General features: G+C 41.2%; 1 protein-coding gene across 2 annotated transcripts; it reads right to left on the bottom strand.

Annotated features, from left to right (window-relative positions):
* Window positions 1-582: 582 nt before the first annotated feature.
* map3k21 (mitogen-activated protein kinase kinase kinase 21) lies at window positions 583-22,364 on the bottom strand. 2 transcript variants are annotated; one of them, XM_010888731.4, is made up of 10 exons: window positions 20,553-22,364; window positions 9,860-10,040; window positions 9,132-9,280; window positions 8,798-8,973; window positions 6,055-6,295; window positions 5,827-5,949; window positions 4,889-5,036; window positions 4,717-4,805; window positions 3,804-4,613; window positions 583-3,479 (listed from the first exon to the last, which is right to left on the bottom strand). In XM_010888731.4, the coding sequence occupies exons 1-10, from the start codon at window positions 21,325-21,327 to the stop codon at window positions 3,091-3,093; spliced, it is 3,081 nt and encodes a 1,026-aa protein (XP_010887033.2). In that variant the 5' UTR covers window positions 21,328-22,364; the 3' UTR covers window positions 583-3,090. The 2 variants fall into 2 exon arrangements, with proteins under 2 accessions (XP_010887033.2, XP_012989290.2); XM_013133836.3 differs by having other exon boundaries at window positions 3,804-4,610.
* Between the last annotated feature and the right edge of the window lie 371 nt (window positions 22,365-22,735).

The raw sequence follows: 22,735 nt of genomic DNA, 5'->3' as shown, positions 1-22,735 counted from the left end.
TTAGGGAAATGACACGTTCTATGCTCAGACATTGATTGTTTCCAATTCATTTGTAACAGAAGGCCAAGGGTTTTTGTAAAGGAAATAACCATGAAATCTGTGGTAAATGTAATACATTTATAATGGGATTTTTAGTTTTTATAAATCATACATTTGCATTTTTTGTTTAGTGATTTAACTTAAGAAGGAAAAAATCTATTATAATGTATTCACCTTCAAGGGCTATCAAATTCTATTCCCTAAAACTTAATACAGGAGATTCAAAACAAAAACTAGAAAACATATACTAAGTCACAGATGAAACTAGAAAACATATACTAAGTCACAGATAAAACTAGAATACATACACTAAGACACAGATAAATTTAGAATACATAGATAAAATAATGTACAATGGGTTACAATGTAAGAAATCAACTTTCTTTTTATAAAATACGTGTCAATTTGACTTTTACATAATTTCACAAACCAAGCTGCTGGTTAAAAATACAGTATGAAAAGAATTTGTCTCATGAATAATGAGCAACTTTGAGCTTTGGTGAAAGTTTTCGTAACACATGAGACAGTTTTGTTTTGCCCGTCTTCAATAAAGAGATTGCAGATCAACAGCATATCTCCTTCCAGTCCATCTTAATAGCATGTTGAGTGCATTTCCACTCAAACTACACAAGCACTAAGTGCACTGAAAGTCTGAATATCTCACGCATGGAGAGGAATGATTGTGCTTTATCAACATTATCTAACTAGCCTAGTCTCATTGTGCTCTAGTAAACTGTTATTACCATGAGCCATGCAATATGAGACTTCACTATCAACTTACATATTCCTCCACAGAGGCGTGATATGGTCATCACCTAGTCAGCAACTTACAACTTATTACACAGAGGAGTCAGTTTGAAGTGGTTAGGCACTGGGTGGCTGGTTCTCATAACAATTAACTCTACAGCCCTATTGCAGTCATTGGTCCACAGACTATTGCTTTTGATAACCTGTCAACTTGTGTGATGGCAAAATAATATTTGCTTCCTACAGTACGATCAATGTAAGACATGAGACATTTCAGAGAATAGCGTTTCACAATTTTTTTTACTGTATTACATACGGGTCTCAACATCCTAAGACAACAAATACGAGGTGTCTTACTTTTCATTTCCAGATAATACACAGTACAGTGCAAAAGGTACGGAATTTGATTTGTTTGGTTGACTTGAGACATACACTTCCAGAAAAACATAGAGGGTTTGTGAAGATTCACTCCGGTTCAAATATGTATTTTCTTAATGAGGAATCCATTTTGGAAGTTGTTTTGGTGACAGTAAGAAGGTTGATGTCAATACTGCTGTATTCAACTAAAATATGGGGATAACTTAAGACAGTACAAAGCAGAAATAAAATAACAGATCTATAAATGTATTGTATCATCTCAATCTGTTGTCCCCTTCAACTCCCCAAACATAGCTAACACAATGCTAATAAAAAAGGTAGAAGGCAAAAGCCTATTAAATGTGTTGAATTAATGGCAGGCACAACATTTCAGGAAATAGCCAAGGTCCTAGACATGCTCAAACCATGACATTGATGTGATTTGATCTCAAAGGCAGTGTTAAAAGAGGTATTGTTCCAGTTTTACTGACTTCAACAGGTGACTATGAACCCCTGGGAATGTTGTTTTAAATAAAGACAAAGTGCTAATGGTTTAAAGAGTACTATAACAAGGGAGATGATTTAACATTCAGTATTCTTTGTAAACAGTATTCTTTCATTAAAACATTACATTGGATATTTACTGGACAGTTTTACTCAATCAGACCTAGCTGGGTACTGTTCAGACAATAACTTGGACAGTCTAGTGCAGAGGTGTCAAACTGGTTCCACGGAGGGCTGAGTGTCTGCAGGTTTTCACGCTCACCTTGTGCTTCATTGGTAAAATAGGTTACTAATTGGTTAAGATCTTCCTTCACCTGGTTTTATTTGGTCTCATTTGAAATGAAAAACCAAAAACCAGCACACACTCGGCCCTCCATGGAACCGGTTTGACACCTCTTGTCTGGCGCATCTACAAACAGGCAGATTCTGACAGCTATTATTTTCATGTGAACATAAAAAGCTTAAATACAGCATTTAACAGTGACTCAAACAAGAGGACCTATTGGAGCACATTTTCTTCAAAATGTAATTTAATCTACAGGCCTCTTGTCTATATGACTAAAGGTTAATTGTAATCAATACTGTAATTCAAAAAAGGAATGCATGATAAGCCAAATAAACACTAGGGTGAGAATTGTGAAAATGGGAACATTTGCTAAATGTGACAACTAAGCTATAAAATGGAAATCTTTGCACGTGTTCCATTTTCATAATAATTCAAAGGTTTTCCCATTTACACACTACTCACCCTACATGTACATAGTTATCTCATTGTTCTTCAAAACACGTTGGGTAAGTAGGTATAGTGAAGTTGTAGAGACTGACCAGGCTTGGCTTAGTGTTTCAGTGTAGAGACAGAGATCACTAGAGTTGTTGGTAGCACAGTTGCTCTAAATCTGTCAGTTGAGCCACTTGATGACTTCCAGAGAGAAGTCAACAGATCAGCCCTTGGACATTCAATAATAACTCTTCGACATTAGACATTACTTCACAATAAACACTGTGGTATCACTGTGGTCAAATAAAAACAGTTCATAAAATACAAAAATATTACCAGCATTAAATCAAAATGGAAAACAATATTTACAGACAAAAGCACATTAACATGAACATTTTTACATACACATGATTTTGTAACTTCCATGTAACTTCCAAAATCCATGTACATGAACAAAAATGTTAACATTTCTGCAACAACAAAACAATGTCTTCCTTCGTTGATCAATCTACCTGATGCTAGGCAAAACATGATTTTCAATATTAAATTACCTATCAAAATATACAGATATAAATAGAAAAAGCACAGGTCTTGTGGAAAGAAAATTCCAGCAGCAGTGGCCCACAGTTGGGGTTAAACGGAGGGAGGGCGGTAGAATTCCCTGGAATAACATAGGAGTTGTGGATTCCGACTCACACATTGAAGTCAAAGATTGTGCTCTGCTACTATGACAAGAACTTCTTCTCCAGTTGGAAGACTGAGGGGCGACTGGGTCCACTCTGGATTCGGCACAGGGGCACGGTACAGTCCCGTTTCTGGCCTTCTGTGTCCATGTCCAGCAGGGAGCAACCCACCTTCACCTCGGTAGAGGACAGGACAATGTTGAGGTTCCTGGCACTCTTCTCTCCAGAGTAGTGGCCCAGAGAGTAGCTCTTGTTGCGGCCCCTCAGAAGACCCCAGGAGTGGGGTTTGCTGCGCAGGGACAGAGGCCGGGGCCTGGTGGAGATGGTCTCGCCGCAGGCTGCTTTCTCAGGGGTATTCTCCCTGTCCGACTTCTTCTTCTGAAAGGTCGTGGTGGGTGACTGTCCCAATGAGGTATTGTGAGAGCCGTTTGCTGGGGAGAAATAGCAGCAAAGTCAGTTTCCAGGCATCCGTTCTTGGAGGAGTGTCACTTAACATTATATAATCTCTTGTGTGGCGACTAGGTAAACAGTTGGCTGGGACAACAAGCAGCCTTGTTTCTAATGTCTCAGACAAATCTCGGTTTTGCAGATCAATTTCAGAGAGGGGGGTGGAGCTTTTTTATCTGGTTCATGTGGGCCCAGAACAACTATGGAAGACCAGCCATTGGTTAACCGAGATTATACAGGATCAAACGGACCACTACTGGAAGGCATGTATGTGTCTCTGTGTGTCAACCACAGTCAATTTCACTTACTGTTCTGAATGAAGGCAGACTTCTTAGTCCGGAGACGAGAGCTCATGGTCTGACGCGGTGTCCGCTCTGGAGCGGTCTGGGAGAGTGGGCGAGGCTCAGCCTTAGCAGGATTTCTGTTGTCGGGCCCCTTCGGACTGTGGGAACAGGAGCTGCTGCCGGGCTGTAGCCTGGCGTCCGACAGGCCGATGGGAGCCTCCTCTTTCACAGGGCTGGGTTGAGGCCCGTCCGGGTCAGCCTGCAGGAGGCACCTGGTGGAGTTGCACTCGGAGATGGCGGACATGGCCGTGAGGTTGACGGGGCCTGGGGGAGCTGCGGCCCAGACCTGGGCTGCCTCCTCCTTCCGGGACGAGCGACCCCCGGGGGGGCTTGTGCTACGCCGGAAGCGCGCGGCCCGCTGAAACAGTCCCTCCTTCTTCTTCCTCTCCTTCTCGGCGCCGGGCGTGAGCTCAGGGTCGTCCGCCGGCGGGGCCTTGAGCGCGTCGCGCAGGTCGAAACCCAGGGCCACCGAGGCCAGCATGGAGGCGCAGCCGTAGAGCACGGCGTCTGTCCGCCGGCGAGTCGAGGCCCTCTTCAGGCTGTTGGTGGGGGTGTGCTGCGGGGTGGTGCTGGCGGAACTGGTGGAGGTGGTTGTGGGGTCCTCCAGGCTCTCCCCAGAGCAGCCCATGGCCGCCCCCTCACCCCCTCCCAGCTGCTGCTGCTCGTCCTTCCACAGAGGTAGATCGATGTACACCTGATTGGGAAACTTGAGTTGCTTTGGTTTGGTGTTGTCCGAGCAGTCCGGCGACGATGTCTCGTCTTTATCGGCCCCTGCTAGACGGAGACAAAGTAACTGGCAGGCTTATGACAAGGCCTCCAAAACGAGGAGCGCTGGTGCGTTATATATTTGATTATGTTAGAAGACGTTTTGCCTCACCTTGCTGCTCTGCGAACAAGGCAGCCAATGGAACGGACTTCACCAGACTGGTGGACCACGGGTTGCTTCCATCAGACAAGGGCCTCACTCTGCCGGGGGGCAGTTTCATCAAACAACACCACACGAGCAACATGTAAGACATCCTGAATGAAGAATAGCTAACGCTGTTTACCTTTCAGCACAGGTTCCTCGCTCCTTGGTCTGGACAGAGCTCGGACCCCACGTTCGCCCCTTCTTCTTAATCCCCTTCTTGACGTCATCAAACTCCTCCTTGTAGATGGTGCTTCGTCCCCATGTTCTGTTGCTCTCATCCAGGGTTACTGTGACGGATGAGGGAATATTAATACTAGGAATCAATTCCAGGCAAGGAACTCCAAGACCAAATGTCTGTGATGTCTTCGTCTTAAACCACATGTAGCAAATTAAAGTCTAGATATTTTCAGAAGACAATCTCTACCCTCCACCAAAATCTGAAATTATTGAGGAAATCACTGCAGCCCAACGCTGCTTAGGAAATTAAACACTAGGTTTATTGATCTGTCAATATTTGAAGAACACTTTGGGTTGCAAATGAATAGAGAACACCTTTTGTAATCAAACATTATACATGTCACGAATGACTTTAATGCATCCCAAAATGTTCTTTACTTGAAACCAAATCCATATTAGTAGCAGTAGTACCCTGAAACACCAACGGGACGTTTTCTAAAATCAAAATGAACAAAGACCAGAATTTATTAAGTGGTCTCAGTAGCCGGCAGGTAGTTCTTTGTTAGAGCCTATGCTGTTGAGAAAGCGTGTTAGCCAGAGCCCACAAACAAGTGGCCAACCACAGTTGCCTGCCTTTCTTTTTAAACCGAGTAGAGGGCTGGCTCTCGCTCGTGATATCCACCTCCTGATGGTACACATACATACCGTCCCTGCGGATACTATCAACGCGGGCACACACTGGAGAGAGAAAACATTCACGCAGAACCAGAACAGAGGTTGGATAGGGAAGCTTACCCGTTCGTGACGCACATGCGTGATCTGACACTGTTTAGGCGTGACCCGGATGCGTCACGTTCCCGCGTTAAAAGCCGTAAAGGGGAGTGTCTGAGGTGAACTCACGCTGTATGGCCCGGAGGCGGGGTATGAGTGTGGGGCTGCTGGGGGGGCTGGAGCTGGAGCTGTTCAGGCTCCTCCTCTTCTCCATGGAGGGCGAGGCCTGCACGGTGATCTTGTGCTGGAAGTCTGAAGAAAAACACACAGGTTCCAGAGAGGCATCTCTAGTCACTCGTTCAGCTCTAGGAGCAATGTGGACGAGGAACCCGGTTCTCCGCGGTCAGGGACACCCACCTGAGGGCAGGCTGATGCGGTTGCCATCCTTGAGTTTGAGGCGGCTGCGTTTGAACTTGCCCTTCCTCTTCTTGACGTTGGGCTTGTCCTTGTTGAGCTGGAAGATGAGGATGTTGAGCTCCCTCTCCAGCACGTTGATCTCCCTCTCGGCCAGCTGCTGCTCCCTCCTCTTCAGCAGCTCCTCGTGGGACTTCTGCTGGAGAGCCGCGCGCGTCAGCTCCTCCTCCCGTGAGCGCAGCTCCTGCAGGAGGAAAGGAACACGTGGAGGAGGGTCAGACGGCAGGGAAACGAAGGCTGTCCCCGTCCGGGCCTACAAGGCCATACACACAAGTTACAGAGGAAAACTAGTCATCCTAAACAGCATTGCAGCTTGTATCGTCCAATAACAGAGCAGATAAAAGTCACAGGACATCAGAGACTGAAGACGTCACTTGATATGTGGTGGGGGGACTTTGGTCTCCTTGCTGCCCCGTCCCGGGGAGGTGGTGCCCCAGGCGGAGGTTTTTTTTACTAGCAATGTTTTTTCTGATTAGGGTGGGGCGTACAAAGTGGAGATTTGGTGGCCCGAGGCCAGACGTTTCCATTCTCCACATGAGCACGCCAGGTCTTATGGAAGAACCAGGATCTCTCGCAGGTTAGAGTACACAACCAAGAGAAGAAACGCCCACCCCGCCATTAGCTTTAGGCTAGTGTGACCTGTCCAGCCAATCAGTCCACAGGGCAGTCCAAGGCTCTCTGTTTGCAGTGACAATAGCAGCCAGGCTCATTCTGCCTGCTTCCCTGCTGCCGGGCCTGGAGCCGAGCCCTGGGATGAGAGCTGCTTTAACACACACAGGGTGTAAATCTCTACTGGCTTCATGGAACTTTGCATGTGGAGGCAATGACTAAGCCAAAAGATCCCAAGCTGAAGGGGGGGCCGTCTGTTGCTGAAGCACATCCAGAGTGGTAAGAGGCCTTTGACGGGTAAGAGGCTGCGAATACTCGATTGTCGGCTAGGTTTCAAACTAAGCTTAACGAAGTCAGTTGGTTTATTATGAATGATTCACATATCAAGGGCAGCATTTTGTAGTTTTCTTGTTTTGGCTGCTCTCAAGAGAATGGAATGATCACTCATGAATGATTTCTTCACAGACCCACTAAAGGGAGAACAACACGCATGTTGCAACTTGTTCGGTAGAAAAGTCTTTTTTCAGTGTCTACAAAAACAACTGAAACAATAGCCTTATGTTGTCACTCAAAATGTGGCTTTATAGGTTAAGCAAGCAGGGAACCTCACCTACATGCCTATGTTCAGAAGTGTGGTCCCTGAAAACAGACTGTTAACGTCAAACATCATGTACAAACTCAAACTTCAGCTGTAGAAAAACATAACGGTCTGTGATACTGTTACATGGTTTATCATCTAAAGGCTAAATAACACGCACACATATGTGCTGACTCTGGAGTTTGATTGGCTGAGAGTGAATGACAGACAACCAACAGGCCACAACCCGGTCAAAGGTGTATTAGTGTGTACATTTAGAAACCAGGTCTGTTTTTCTTGCATCTATGAGCCCAACTCTGGTCAAATATGCTGACACACTGATAGAAAATAGTGTGTGCACGGTTATATCTGAAATAGTGAAAAATATGTAGGTAAAAAGATACTTAGTGTGAATAGTTGTCAGAGCCAATATTAAAAGTGCATTGTTTGTTATCTGGTAGACCTCAGGATTGGAGTGGTTCTTTGTAGAAAAATAATTAGAAGAATTTCCCATGTAACGTGATCTTCCCTATACTAAGAAAACATTATTTAAAATATAGTACATTGTATTGACCAAAATATTTAAATCAACTGCAAACTTTATAGTTAAAAAGCAGAAACTATAGGTTGTGTATGTTATAATTAGACAAAAACGAAATGTTGTTCTTCATAAATGCCTTTTAAAGGGTTTTTCTTAACCCAATATTTTCTAAAGTAAAACAACAATGTTGGTCAGTCAAGCTGATTATATTATGAGAACACAGCTAACACATATGCTTTTGGAAAGCTAGTTAAATGTAGGTAAACAAAGACCAACATGTGCAATTTGGAAATGACATACAATAATAACGACGTCAACGCTCGCCTCCTGTGTGTTTTTGCCTTGAGACAGGCTCACGACTGACGCAGTCTAGTATGGGAAAATGACACAAAGAAATAACATGCTAGATTATCCCTGGATGATGTTTCACATATTTGCCAAGTTTGCTGCCTATAGATTCAGCTGAATTTGCAGGGAAAGCGCATTTTCAACACAGCAATTACAAATCCAGTTTGATAGAAGAGAAGGGAATTAAGAAGGGAAGCAGCTTATCGTATTAACAAGGGGAAATACTTAAAAACCATCTCAATGCTAATAGGTTGCTTTGTTAAATACATGATTAGCCCGTCTGCAGAAAGTAACCAATTAAAATGAACGTCGATCAAAGCACTCCCTTAACTACAGGTTCTCGTTGCCTTCCATGTTCTGCTAACCATATGCTCCACACGAGGTTGGTGTTCCACACTGGGTTCCTACCGGAGGTTTAGCTAGCTGTACAGCTTATCCACTTCATGAAATGACAAAGGGTAAACAAAAGATAAAATGTTGTATAGGTTTTTAACAGAGCAAATGTACTCCACAATGTCTATGTTCGATGTGCAGGCCTAATGCTGTGACGTTAACGGTGACAGGAACGGTAAACGCCAATCAGAATGAGAGCATCCGTGGAGAGACTTTACCTTCTCTTTTGTCCTGAGCTCGTCAAACATCTCCTGGATCTCCACCCTCCAGTCCTCCTGCATGGAGTGGAAGGAGTCTTGGGGCATGGTGGCCATCACTGCCTCCTCTATGGCTGTCAACTGTTCCAGGATGGAGGCAAACGATGGCCGGATATGGGGGTCCTGTTCCCAGCACTCTGAAACACGGAACACGGTGACACTAAGATCAACATTCTAGAACTCTGACCGAACATCGACACTGGTATTTAGTCGTGTGATGGTGAAACACGTTCTGTTTATCCTCCAGTTAATGTACTTAAAAACGTGGGCGGACGATGCGACTTGGTGCCTGTACCTTCCATGAGTTTGGCGAAAGGTTCCGGGCAGGTGGATGGAATGGGGAGTGTTAACTTGTTGACAGCCACCCCATAGGCCACAGCCAGACCATCAATTCCACGATAGGGCACCTCTCCTGTCAGCAGCTCCCATAACAGGACTCCATAACTAGGACAGAGAACACAGAGAGTGAGCACAACATTGCCAGAACACGATTTAATCACATAACCCTTAGATTCACATTGTCTAAACACTGATTGGTTGTGCTTAGAACTGCTGTATAGAAAGGACTGCAGTGTTTAATAATGGACTTGTCGAAAAACATTTATATTCTAAATATATGGCTCTGTTGGATACTAAAGAATGACAGTAAAGTGTTGTTTACCCGTATAGAGCAAACAAGAATTATCCTGTTTAGATTAAGCACCAAGCCAGTCATCATTTTTCATGTAATTAACATAATCTCTTGGCACAGCAGATTGTAATAAGCAGTGTAGAGGTACTGTAGGCTATATTGAACATTGACGTAATACAGAATGTACCAAATAGAACCGCTTCGGTTTTAACAAAATAATAATGAGTGCACTTATTTTTGTTAATATGTAGGGACAAATGTCTCTGAGCATATAAAAATGAAGTTTAACATGTGGGTCACTTTTCCCCAAATCCTCTTTAAAAGCTGAAGGATTCCAGTCAGACATGGGTCATTTGTTTGGACCAGGCAGAGGGGCATGCTGTCCATCTCACCTCCAGACATCACTGCCTTTGGAGAAGAGGGATGACTTGATGACTTCGGGAGCCATCCAGGAGTACGTTCCAGCAGCACTCATCTTGGTGGTGTTGTGCCACTCTCTGGCCAGGCCAAAGTCTGTGATCTTCAAGGTTTTCCTGCCAATGTCATCGTTTTCTATTTTTTCATGTAATAAAACTATGGAAAAGCAGGAAAAAGTGGAGGTTGGGTTAGGAATTTGGTGACACAACATAATCCCCAAGGGGTTAAAACATGTTTTAATCATTCTCAGGAGAGAATGTGGCAGCATTATAATAGATGGAATGCATTTATCCTGATAGCATACAGTAGGTTACACTGTATACATACACTACATTAAATGGTTAATACCTAATGTGGCCAAATCATAGCTAGAGGTTAGGCCACTGCCAGTGTGATTCCCCCTGCTAATTAACAACCTACTAACAGTGCCATTCAGGCCATGATAAAAGACAATGTGTAGCAGCCTTCGAGACAGGGGGCGGTTCTCAGAAAGCCAGATAGCAGCTCATGTTGTCCTTGACTCCTCCACCTCCACACCAGTCAACATACCCAAACAAATAAAAAGCCTTTATCTAAAGACCAAACACATATTTCACTCTGATGGGAGGACCTTTTTACTTTCCCATGCCCTAAGTGTTGATAGTTAATAATACTCCAAAACAGAGCCTACAGTAGATAAGCCCACCAAAAAGACCTTGACACCACTGTCAGCTCAGTCACAGACTTGCCAAGTGGGAGGGTGACAAAGAAGCTCACAACATTACACATCTGGAGGAGGCAGCAACATATGGTTAAAATATTGAATCATATTTTCTCTTGCCAGATATTGCAATTAAGAATTGTCATTTTCAAACACTTGTTAACAGCGTAGATAACATTATTTTAAAAAATGAGACCATAGAGGTAGTAGCCAACATATTCTGGGAACTGATGAAATCAGGGCTTTGTCTTGTGCAAAATAAATCTTACGTCGGTCACATTCCAGGTCAATTTTGCACAGCCTGCAAGTGCATCTGCATACCATTTATGGATTAGTCCAGGTATGAAAGTAAAACTATGAAAATACAATAACACTAAGACAATGGCACCATGGAGAACCCATATGAAAACATTATGACAGACTGAAGACTTGTCATACTTGACGAAAGATTAACTCGAAAAATTGGTGATTTAGATATTGTACCTGTCAATATAACAATTCTGATCACCATTCAATTAATTGTGCAAACCTAATCTGTAGCTCAATATGACAAAAACACTGTGGACCAAAATAGCACCAATATGGTAAACAGCTATGTCAGTTTAGAAGGACAATCGTCTCATTCCATTCCAGGGAAGGATACACAATGTCCACTGATGAAAGATTCACTGTATACATGATAATTAACAACTTTTGGATTATTCAAACTCTGTATCGTAATCCGATTATCTAAGAGGTAGCCTGAGAAGAATAAAAGCAATATTTGTAATTCAACAACTTTTTTGAAGGGTCCATCAATGTTACAGTTCTCATTACCGCCCATGAATGGCTATAGCTTTAAAAGAAAATCTCAAGCGGCCATACGCTTGATCTCTCTACATTTTCACTTGTCTTAAATCAATGTAGCCGTGCTCTTACCCATAGCAGTTATGGGGTCAAAGGTTGGGGGGGATCAAAATATTCAACAGATTTTTTCTGCTTTTTACCTTTCTAAATACCTTGCTATTGTCAAAGCTTTTAGAACGGATTTAAAAGAAATGCTGTATGGAATGGCAAACCATGTTTTATGTTTATTATTTGGATGGTCTTATTTCCAGCAACTGACCTTTGCAAATAACTAATTAATTGATTAGAAAGCACTAAACAGTAAACTATACAGTTGTTTCACCTAGCTGTCTAGCACTTACTTTAAGATGCTTTGGATTAGATTGTCTGTTAAATTACTAAAATGTAAAATGTTAGAAGTACAAAGATCTTGCAACTAAGTGACACAGCAATTGGCTACGTACTATAGGAAAATCAAACTAAGACCCTTGGTTTAGTGAATTATCTTGATGCAGCCTACCTTTGACCAAATTGGTTTTGCATTGCCATGCGCCCTAGGTGGGCGAAGCTGGCACAAAAAGGTAACAAGCCTACAATAATTTGCGAAATCAAAATAATGAGTTTAATCAGTAAGCACACATTAGCTACCAAACCCTAAGAAAAATTATCGATTTAGTTAAATGTACAATGAAAAACCATTGCATCAGCAACAAATTAGGTGAAGAAAAATAAATGAATGTCCTGACCTTTAAAACGACTTTCTGGGAACTCCTTGATTTCCTCACCATGGCCAAATCCAATCCAGAAATGAGGATGAATGTCCTTAACAAGGGACTTCTACATTAAGTGATTGTCATTCTTCCTAATGGAGTGTTGTTGATTTATTTTCACTGAAGTGAAAGTGCAAAGTCAACAGTGGGAAACACCCCAATTTCCTATTTCAGTAAAGTAGAAGAACTTGGCTTTATGGCTTTATTTACGCTTATCCACTAAGTGGTCAATTGCAAGTTTCCAACTACTGTAACAAATAATACCAAATTACTTTCAATATGACAGCCCAAAGTCCTAGTCCTTAAACAGTTGACGCAAAACAAAATACACTATGCCTTTTCAGGCAGAGTAGAACAGCAGATATTCCATGGGCCATGTTCAACATTTGCAGGTTCATGTTTCTGATGGTTCTGTACTGATCTTCTGAGATGCCCGCATTTCTGTTTCAACAGTTCTTTCCCTTGTAAGCCAACTAGTTGCACACACAGTCAAATGTTCCCCCAATGGGCCAGTTGGCGCTGTCCTCAATTACAGCTACAGCAGAGCAGACTCAACAAGGACTAACATATACCAAATTAATACAATTAGACAAAACCAACCAATTGTACCAGACAAACCAACATTTTTATTTTCAGTATGAACAACCGGTAACAGCCATGTAGACTTAGCAACTTATGTGTTGCTTGATGGGACTGGGTCCAAACAATGATTAAAGATAGTGAGATGTTCTTTCGGGGAAACTTTGTCTGGATCCAGATTTTGAAGAAGTAGGGCCTATTCTGTCTCTCAATACAGCAGCAGGTGCATGCGAGAACCTTTCCAGTATCATAAATTGCATCATTAGGGCTGGGAAATCACTGATTAAAACCTTATCAAAATGTGTTAATATTGACCCTGTTTGTTTCTGTCAAGAACAGAAAGGTAAAGGGTCACTAACTTCAGAGTAGGTCGGTCCAATCCTGTTCCTGGGGAGCTACCATCCTGTAGGTTATCTCTCCAACCAAAACTGAGCACACCTGATCTAATAATTTGCTAGATAAAATGCTTAATCAGGTTATTCACTACTGGCATTGGAGAGAAAACCGACAGAATGGTAGACCTCCAGGAACAGGGTTGGGCAGACCTGTTTTAGAGGTTGTAAGTTGAGTTACAGTTTATCTAAAGCAGTGTTTCCCAATCCTGGTCCTCGGGACCCAAAGAGGTGCACGTTTTACTTTTTGCCCTAGTACTCACACACCTGATCCAAATGAAAGACTTGATGATAGTTTGATTATGTCAATCAAGTGTGTAGGTGGTAGGGTATGGAGTTACTTTTGTTTCAATAAGAACAAAAGTATTAGTATTGCAAACAAAATAATGTTGAAAGCAAATCATCAACTGAAAAGCATTGAGATCAAAAATATATATTAAATCTTTTGAAATGTGAAAACAAATTGAAAATGAATGCAAATAATTCTTTGAGAGGGAATATTTTTTCTTGATAACGCGATTGGGTTAAAACAAATGTTTTTGGCTTCAGTTTTTTTTCTATATTCGGTAACGTTGCCCTGTTTTTTCGTTTTGTACGGTTGCGAGTTTTTGACACAAATTCCACGCTGGGCGGGTTTAAGAGAGGAAATGCATCTCCATTGGTCAACCAGACTGTGCAACATCAACAGCTCCATTCCATTTACGTTGTAGGCGTGCTACATTAATAGGTAGATAGTTCCATGCACCATAGCATATGTTTGAGTGGATGCACGTGAAATAAGCGTGTCAGTATGTTCACTAAAGCCCGGATATATTTGCCTAATAATTGTTTATGTGTGCACATTTTTTCATTTCGGATAAGAAAAGGTTCAATAGTTAGTAGCTAGCCAACCAGCCTTTACACTTACTGGTTAAGGATTATGAGTTGTGTCCTGATTCATCACCCTGTCAAAGTGTGGACTAGTCTGGATGGACAGCAAATCTGTTCCTGTGTTACGACAAGTCATTCAACTACTCAAAATGACTACAAATTGCGGCATACTGTTCATGTGAACAGAGAAACAGTGTTAGTTTTACACTGACCCTCTGTTTTAGGTTTCCACTATCCACTGTACCCTTTTAAAATAATTTGTGTTTTTATCACATGTGGCTTTGGCTCCATGGTTGTGGAACAACTCAGCAGCAGGAGGAACTTTGTTTCCAATATTATTATGTATAGTATATTTCTAACTGTATTGATGAGGAAAGGGTGGGCAGAATGATCTACAGTGGATATAAAAAGTCTACTCACCCCTGTTAAAACGCCAGGTTTTTCAATGTGACCTATAATGTAAACAATTCAATTGAAAAACAAACTGAAATCTTCGAGGGGGGAAAATGAAAAATAAAAACCTTACAATAACCTGGCATTTTAACAGGGGTGTGTAGACTTTTATATCCACTGTATTATCACTGAACTGTGTCGAATGGACAGTCCCTTTTTCTTTTTTTTTTTTTACAATCCCCTAGCAATAAGGTTTATTTGCAAATGTAATTACTATACAGATTTTTTCTGCTCTTAAGATTCTTCCAATGTAATGTATATTTTTTATTATGATGGCTTATATTTGTTTTATGTTGTCTATTTTTTATTCTTAACACTTAAACTTGCTGCTGCCTATCTTGGCAAGGATGCTCCTTAAAATGCTCCTTTTTATCTCAATTAGCCTTTCCTGGTTAAATACATAAGTGTTGGAAACACTTTGTAGCCTTTTTCTTGAACACAAGAACTGTGTTACCGGTAGGAAAGTCTCAATCATAGATCTCCAGGTATACTGTAGGAATAACCTTGTGTGTGTGAATGTAATATTAATAATGAGTTTGAGTGTAACATTTGAAGATAGTGTAATGGTTAGTTGTGCAGATTGGTTGCCATGACATGACAAATCAATCAACTAATAAAGCACTGTTACAAGACTCAATATATGTTTTGTAAACTGTTTATTTTTTTACCACAGATTTACTTGGCGAATGTTGTCTGCTAAGCCTCTTAAAATTGTAACTAGCTAAATTATAACACACTGTCATTTGTATGCATCAGCCTTCTAGCCAATTTCATCTAAGCCTGTTAGGTATCTAACATAGGTGCACAAGATGATTTTTCAGTGAATACAATCGACAGGTCTTATATATGATAAATATTTAATAAAGCAACTTTTCATAGTATGCATAGAGTAACAAATAAACGACTAGCAATTTGAATCAGAAAGCACGACTGCGTGTCTTTTTTTACTTGCAGAAACACAAATGATGTTCAATATAGAATAGCATGTCTACAGTGTAGACATGCTACAAGCCTACAGTGTAAACAAACTGGAGCTGTTGATGTTGCGCAGTCTGGTTGACCAATGGAGATGCATTTCCTCTCTTAAACCCGCCCACCATAAAATGTGTGTAAAAAACTTGCAACCGCAAAAAAAGAAATTGAGAGCAAAATCCAGGGTCAGGTAACCAAAGATAGAAAATAACTGAAACCAAAGACAATTGTTTTAACACAATCGCGTTATCAAGAAAAAATAAATACTCTCAAAGAACTATTTGCATTCATTTTTAATTAATTTGTTTTTGCATTTCAAAAGATTTAATTAGGAATATATATATTTTTTTATGATGTTTTGCTTTCAATATGAAATATTTTGTTTGCAATACTAATACTTTTGTTTGTTCTTATTGAAACAAAAGTAACTCCATAGTAGGGTAACATTTGAAACAGGTGTGTGAGTACTCGGGTAAAAACTAAAACATGCACCCCTTTTGCTCCCGAGGACCAGGGTTGGGAAACACTGATCAAAAGCAATATATTGCTCTCATCGTAGCCTTCTATTTAAATATATATGTTTTTTTTTATCAACATACACAACAATTACCATGCTTTCAACAGGCATGTGGAGAGAGATCTTTAGTCCTACAGCCAAAATAAATCTTAACCAGCATAAGTTGAAATATTGACATGTATAATATTTAAACCACTAGCTACCAAGGGTGTCATTTTTTGCACAGCCTTAATACAAGAAAAACCTAGCTATGTTCTATCTCCCCCAATGAAATGAGCTAAGACTGTTCAATCAGTCTGTAGACTAAGGCCTAAACAATCACAAGCAGGCTTACATACATTAATTTGGTGAGCAAGAAAGTCTCATCATTTGCCATATGGGACCTCTGAGGCCTTAACGCCCCAACAAAAACAATTTCCTTCCGGCCACTTGTGCACAAAGGACGGGTAGTCACACTGACACATGGCTTTATAAAATGTTAATGTTTCACTTGCTTATTTGCAACAAATATATATATTTTTTAAGTCTATTAACAGCAAATTGCAAGACCTGACCTATAGCAAACAAAATCTGACCTGGCAGTTTTCTCAGGATTTCTTCCATTTTGTACGGTAAATTCATCCCACAGTGCATTCGTTAAGTATTCAGATCCCTTCACTTCTTCCATATTTTGGTTATTTCATAGCCATATTTTAAAATATATTAAACTGATTTGTTTCACCAATCTATACACAAAACCTGCAGTGCATCAAAATGCACTGCAGTGTTTTCAGGTAGAGACAATCATCTACCTGAAAACCTTACCATGTGTTATTGAATGCATCCACACAAGTTAACAAGATAAACCCAGTGCATGGAGCATTCCCACAAACAAATCTGACACTTTCACAAAGTAACCAAAAATGGAGATGGGTGATGTGTGATTAACAAAGTCTTCAGCTTTTTTAGAGAAGTAACACGTTTAATAATTGGTACCGGCCAACTGCTAAAAATTGCAATTTAAATTGTGCCTTTCTGCATTTTTTGTTGTGTTCAATTGTTTTGTTATATTTCTCTGTTGCAGTTTTCTTGATAAAGCCTAATACCTAAGCCTCTTTACTACACTAAATGTATTTGATTATGATGTCATTTGTATAATTTTTATCATACATATATTGAGTCTTTTGTAACATAATGTTTGTATGATTCAATTACATGAAATTAGATGCATCATCAGAAGCTACTTTTTTTTCATAAAAACCTTTTTTATTTAATGAACAGAACCCACACATCAAGGCAATACTGAACAAAAAAACTAAATAAAATGCTGTCAGATCTCTACTTGTTCCTTGAGAAAGAGCTGACCACTCTTGCACACCTCAAGTGCTCTTTTAATCATCTCGTCTAACAACTAGTCTCTAAAGATAGACAGGCAAATAAATAAATATCAAAAACATTTTAGAATGCTCACCAAAGAGTAAAACAGTTGATTCAATTAATAACATCCCTGTCTCAATCCAGTACTTTGTGAATATTAATTGAAACAACATTGGCACTTATCCAACTAATGTCATTAATTCCCAAAGTCAACATGTAAATCGCATTTTTAATTTGATTTTGGTCATTAGCAATATGTGGGAATGTTGTGTCCTGTAATGTTTTGGTTCACTTTTAACACTTAAGACCGGTTTCGCAGACACAGATTAAGCCTCGTCTTGACTAAAGAAACAAGCTCAATGGAGTTTTCTATTGAACTTGTCTGTCTGTTAAACCGGCCCTTAATGCTCAGCCTATTAAAAGCATTTTTTCCTAGGGAAAAAAACAACTACTAGGTCAAATAATTACTAGGTTGTTGGTTGAATAGGCTATTTGATCCACACAACCCAAATTTTATTATTTTATTCCTCAGTCATGCCACACAACTGTACAATGTAAACTGCCTTAATTCTGGTTGACTTGAGTTTCTCATTTACCCTCCGTTACACTGAAGTATATGCATACAGGGTGCCGCGTGAGAAACTAGGTTGAGAACAGCTGCTATACACACACTAATGGTGCAGTATCTCAGTCTAACAATGTTTAATAAATAAAATTAAATCCTTCCTCAGGGAACATTACATAAAACTTACAAAATCTGTAAAATCTGAATGTATTATATCGCAAATGTACCTCAAATCTTACTAGCAACAATGTACTGACATCCCTCTCCCGACAAAATGTTTATGTACCAAGGGCTAAGTCAGCCGATGCCCGAAATATTGCCCTCTCATCCACTTGTTGGCAGCATATCTCATGCATGACAATATTGCTTCAGCAAGATGTGCCAAAATGGCTGTCAGGTTTCGCTATCAGCGCTAACTCATACTTGAAGTATCTCCTAAAAAGCAAGTGAAACACATGTACTATATATTGCCCTGTGACCACCCACCAGTGTGGCAGGGGAAATAAACATTCTACCCACTAATGCCAATATCTACCCGCATTTGGCAAGGGTTCATTTTAGGCCCTGGGTGTAAACTTCAGAGCCAGACACAACAGTAAACATTTCTTGGAAAGAAAGGATAAAACTGCACTCCAACAGGTCACCATTGTTTCCCCGGTTTCATTTCAAGTGCTTGCATTCTGGAGCGAAATGCTTGACATTCTTTAACCTTTGCATCTATGCTACCGAAACCACACTATTTAAGTGTGTTATGATGGTTGGAAAGAGGCCAAGTTTCAGTGTGCCCTGCACTGCCTCAATGAAAAACACTGCTTTCACCTACAGTACCAATCTACTTCCCAGCCTCCAATAAACAGGCAGGAAAAAACTAGTTTAAAAGAAGTTGCGGCCACTGAGAAGATTAAATATAATGAAAATAAGGCTTTCAGTCACTGGAGTCTGTGCATTCTTGTGGCTGCGGTCCCTTAGCAACTAGTGCTTGACCACTCCATTGTGCAAACTTATGTTAAGCTTTTGCCCCCTCATTAGCAGCATTCCTCCTTCGACTGAAAAGGTATTAAAAGATTAGGAAACAAAGACACAATTTCACTGACCTTTTGATATTCCGTTAAGATTATCATTGATCAATCAATGTGGGCAGTACTAAGTGAACACAGCGTTGATCAGGGCTAAAAATTAAGTAGAAAGTTTCACTGAACAACACAGCCCAAGACAAACCTTCACATCAATTTTCCACAGATGATTTGTCTTAGTTGTGGGTGGTATACTGAATACCAGGTTTAAGAGTATGAAACCACAAGCATGTAGCCTAGTCCCTATGCAGGAGGGGGGTGCCCCCTTAAACCAATATGTAATTTTTTTTCTCTAATTAAAGTCAGCAAGCTATAAGTGTTGTCTGTCAAAATAATGTGGAAAGATAAACACACAGACTTGTGTTAGCAGTGTGGTGCTGCTTGGGGGTGGGGTTCTGGCCAGTGCAGTGCTCCTATTGTCCCATTTAGCACATGCTGCCTGATTAGCTGTTTAAAAAAAAAAAAAAGAAGAGAGGTTAGGTTTGTTTGGTTTGCCCACACCCATCCGACATTCATTACTATGTAGATGTGTGTAGGATTCCCAGGTGAAAACAAAAATGCAGCAAAACGTTTATCCAATGAGATTTCTCTTCAGAGAAATCAAAGCTTGATAAGACATGCACCGCTATATCGACATACCACAGAACGGACACTATGCCAGAGTCATGTTTCACAATATAGCGGCTAAGTCTTACTCTGATGTACGTGGCCAGAGTCAACTCTGAAACTGTTTCATTAATTATTTAGTGGAAAGTCTCAGAGGTGGTTTCAACAGGAAACAAAGCCACACCAATATTTGAACCTTGAAATCCTTTTTCTTTATGACAGAAAAACAGGCCAAATAAGAACATAAGTCAAAACCAGTCAGTTCTGGAATCTCTACTAAGCCTTCCAGTGGCTCAGTGGGTTGGTTCTTGCAACACAAGGATTGTGGGTTTGGAAAATGACCATCATTTTAAAGTAATAGCTCCAATTATCCTTTGAGCCCTCGAAGAACATGAACTGAAAACATGGTTTGAAGATGAGTGTTCGATAACTCAGGGGTTTATTTGAGAACATTTCAGGGGGGATAGTGAGCTCAGCTGAGCAAACATAGACCTTATTTCACATCCTCTTGAGGGTCCCCCTGCACACACACATCCTTCTCTAGAGCCCTGTCTGGTTTTCACATGCCCTGAAGAGGATCAGGTTTTGTGGGGATCAGCCTCACGCCTAACAGACCTGCAAGCAGATGGCGAACGCTCAGCTGCTTGCAAAAGTCCATGCAGTGGTTCCCAACCCCTTTCAGTTACTGTACCACCCACAGAATTCTGCTCTGAATTAAATTCACTAGTGTGGAGAAGCCAAGTACTCCCAGGGGTCCTAGAACCCCTGGTTGGGAACCACTGCATAGGGTTACCCAAAATAATAGTTAATTAAGTGATAGTAAAAGACGACAATGTGGACCATATAAGATCCGACCTCTTCATATATTTATTTGTTACAGAGGGGTGTATCCTATGGACAGGAATTGCCAACTGCATATAATGCAACAGGTGTTCTGAAAAGTCATGAAAGGTTATTTTGAAAATATGGTATTAGTAATGTGTTGCTTACTGTTGCTGGATTTCAGGTCTCGGTGAATAATGGGCACAATAGCCTCCTCGTGCAGGTAATGCATGCCCCTTGCGATCTGAACAGCCCAGTTAACAAGGATGTGAGGTGGTATCCTACGACCAGTCAAAGCGCGATTAAGAGTCCCACCGCGTGCATATTCCATTACCAAGCACAGGTTTGGCTCCTCGAGACAAACACCTTCAAGTTTTATTATATTGGGATGTTGAAGCATAGAGAAGAGCTTGGCCTCTTGTTTAACCCCATCCGAGGTCGCCGTGATGTCTGCGTCAGGATCATGTCGAGCTGCCTTCACCGCGACCTCTTGGTCCTTCCATGTCCCTCTGTATACTTTACCGAATCCGCCGACACCAATTATTTCCTCTAAAACGAGTTCACCAAAATGTATTTGTACCGGAGTACTAGGACGCTCCCTCACCCCTACAGTGTTACCGGCGGGAAGTCTGTAAATAGCCGGTTGATAGGTAACATAATTTGCGGGGAAAATCCCGACGCGATGATTAATTTTACCCGTCCACCATCCTTCATCTCCGGAGATCGCAGCATCTTTCGAGAGGACCTCAACTACGTCCCCCCGCCGCAGACTAAGTTCATCTTCTCCCGTGCCTTCGTAAGCAAATACAGCCGTCCACAGCGATCGGGACAGATGAGCAGAATGCGCCCAAGCTCTGGCGGTTGGAGAATCTGTCCAGGCATGCTCTCCAGTGTCTTTCGGCCGCCCCTCACCGTTTGGGAAACCGGCCTTGGAAACATCCATTTCTCGGTGGCTGTAGCCGCACCATAGGGTGCAAAGTTGTAGATGCAAAATCAAACGATTAAATCATTGGAATGCTCGTGTTCAGCGCGATATCAAATGAGTAAAACGGTCCAGGCATGGTATTCCAAAGTCCTCTTAGAAAAGTTAGCTACTTTCCACGTCGCAACTCAGGGAAATATTATTTGCGGATCAACGTTGACACCTAAACAGTTACGATAGTTATGCCGGTCAGGTGTAAAGTAAAGCCAGCTTGAATGAACAACCCGTATCCATATTAATATAGCTACTTGTGAGCATGGGCGTTGATTGAGCCCAAACACGGGCAGAGTACAAATAAACCCCCGTTACAGAGCTAGTTGGGTCTCCACTACTAGCAAAAGTCCACACCGACTGTGTGCTAACTAGCTGTGCTAACTAACTCCTGGCTGATTTATCTATCGCGGGCTATGAGGTTTATCAGGTACTCAAGAGTAGATACCTACACCTGCACATTAAGTCGAAATAAAGTTGGGGTTAACCAAAATAACAGACTAAAAACAAGATTGTCCCAGCTGATAAGCTATAACCAAACTATGTTTTCAGCTCGCTTTTAGCTGGCAAGTATAGTCGAATCGCTCCCAAAAACCATTAGCTAACTAGCTAATGTTAGCTTGCTAACCCATTCGTTGTGCTAGGTCAACCCAATTTACTGCATTGACACTTAAAAATGTATCCATGAATTCGGCTAATGTCAGTTTTAATCATCTTGTAACCAAAAATGGAAAATTGTTTGCGTCCAAATTATCCGAAAGATAATCAAAAGTCTGAGCAACTTTCTTCAAAACAACACGTAGTACTCCGCCGGCCCATCCGACCTGTCTCACTCTAGATGTCCAGTGTTGAGAAGTTTGAGAGCTCTCGCTCGAGCGGTGCTCTTCTAGTCGCAGATTGGTGGATTTAACCTCACGTGATTTACATGTCCTAACATATAGATCCTATTAAGTTACTAGAGGGGATAATCCCTCAAAGATCCGGAATGGGACGCAAAGTCAGCCATTTTGGTCAGGGTGAAATTCCAACTAGTTTTACAGACACCAGGGACCGAGACATCCCTCTCGTAGACACGCCCAGATAATTTGTAAATCCACGCAAGGCCCCATAGAGGGGTTGACAGAAAACGAGACATCCCAGTTGCATTTTCTTCTGGTCTGGGCAATAACCAGTCATCTAAGTTGCACATCAATATAAATCTTATTTTTAATTCATTTAGCAGGTGGTCCTGTCCAGAGCGATTTACAGTTCATCAAATTATATTGAATGTGTAATGGTATTTAATAAAAAAAAAAAAGAAGAAAATAATGCAATGTTACAGTAGCCAAAAATATCCAACACATCCAACAAAAAAAAAAAACATTCTACAATAACAGGG

Source organism: Esox lucius, chromosome 5, assembly GCF_011004845.1.
Source record: "Esox lucius isolate fEsoLuc1 chromosome 5, fEsoLuc1.pri, whole genome shotgun sequence".
Taxonomy (NCBI): Eukaryota; Metazoa; Chordata; class Actinopteri; order Esociformes; family Esocidae; genus Esox; species Esox lucius.
The sequence above is the reverse complement of the archived record's forward strand: the minus strand, read 5'-3'. Positions and strand labels throughout refer to the sequence as shown.

Bases quoted from the DNA above. Each gene is read 5' to 3' on its own strand.
- map3k21 (XM_010888731.4), bottom strand. From the start codon at position 21,327: ATGGATGTTTCCAAGGCCGGTTTCCCAAACGGTGAGGGGCGGCCGAAA. The intron at 9,281-9,859 runs GTGAGATGGACA...TCTCTGTCCTAG, and splicing joins AAAGGCAGTGATGTCTGGAG to TTATGGAGTCCTGTTATGGG. The intron at 6,296-8,797 runs GTAAAGTCTCTC...TTCCTCCTGCAG, and splicing joins AGCTCAGGACAAAAGAGAAG to GAGCTGCGCTCACGGGAGGA.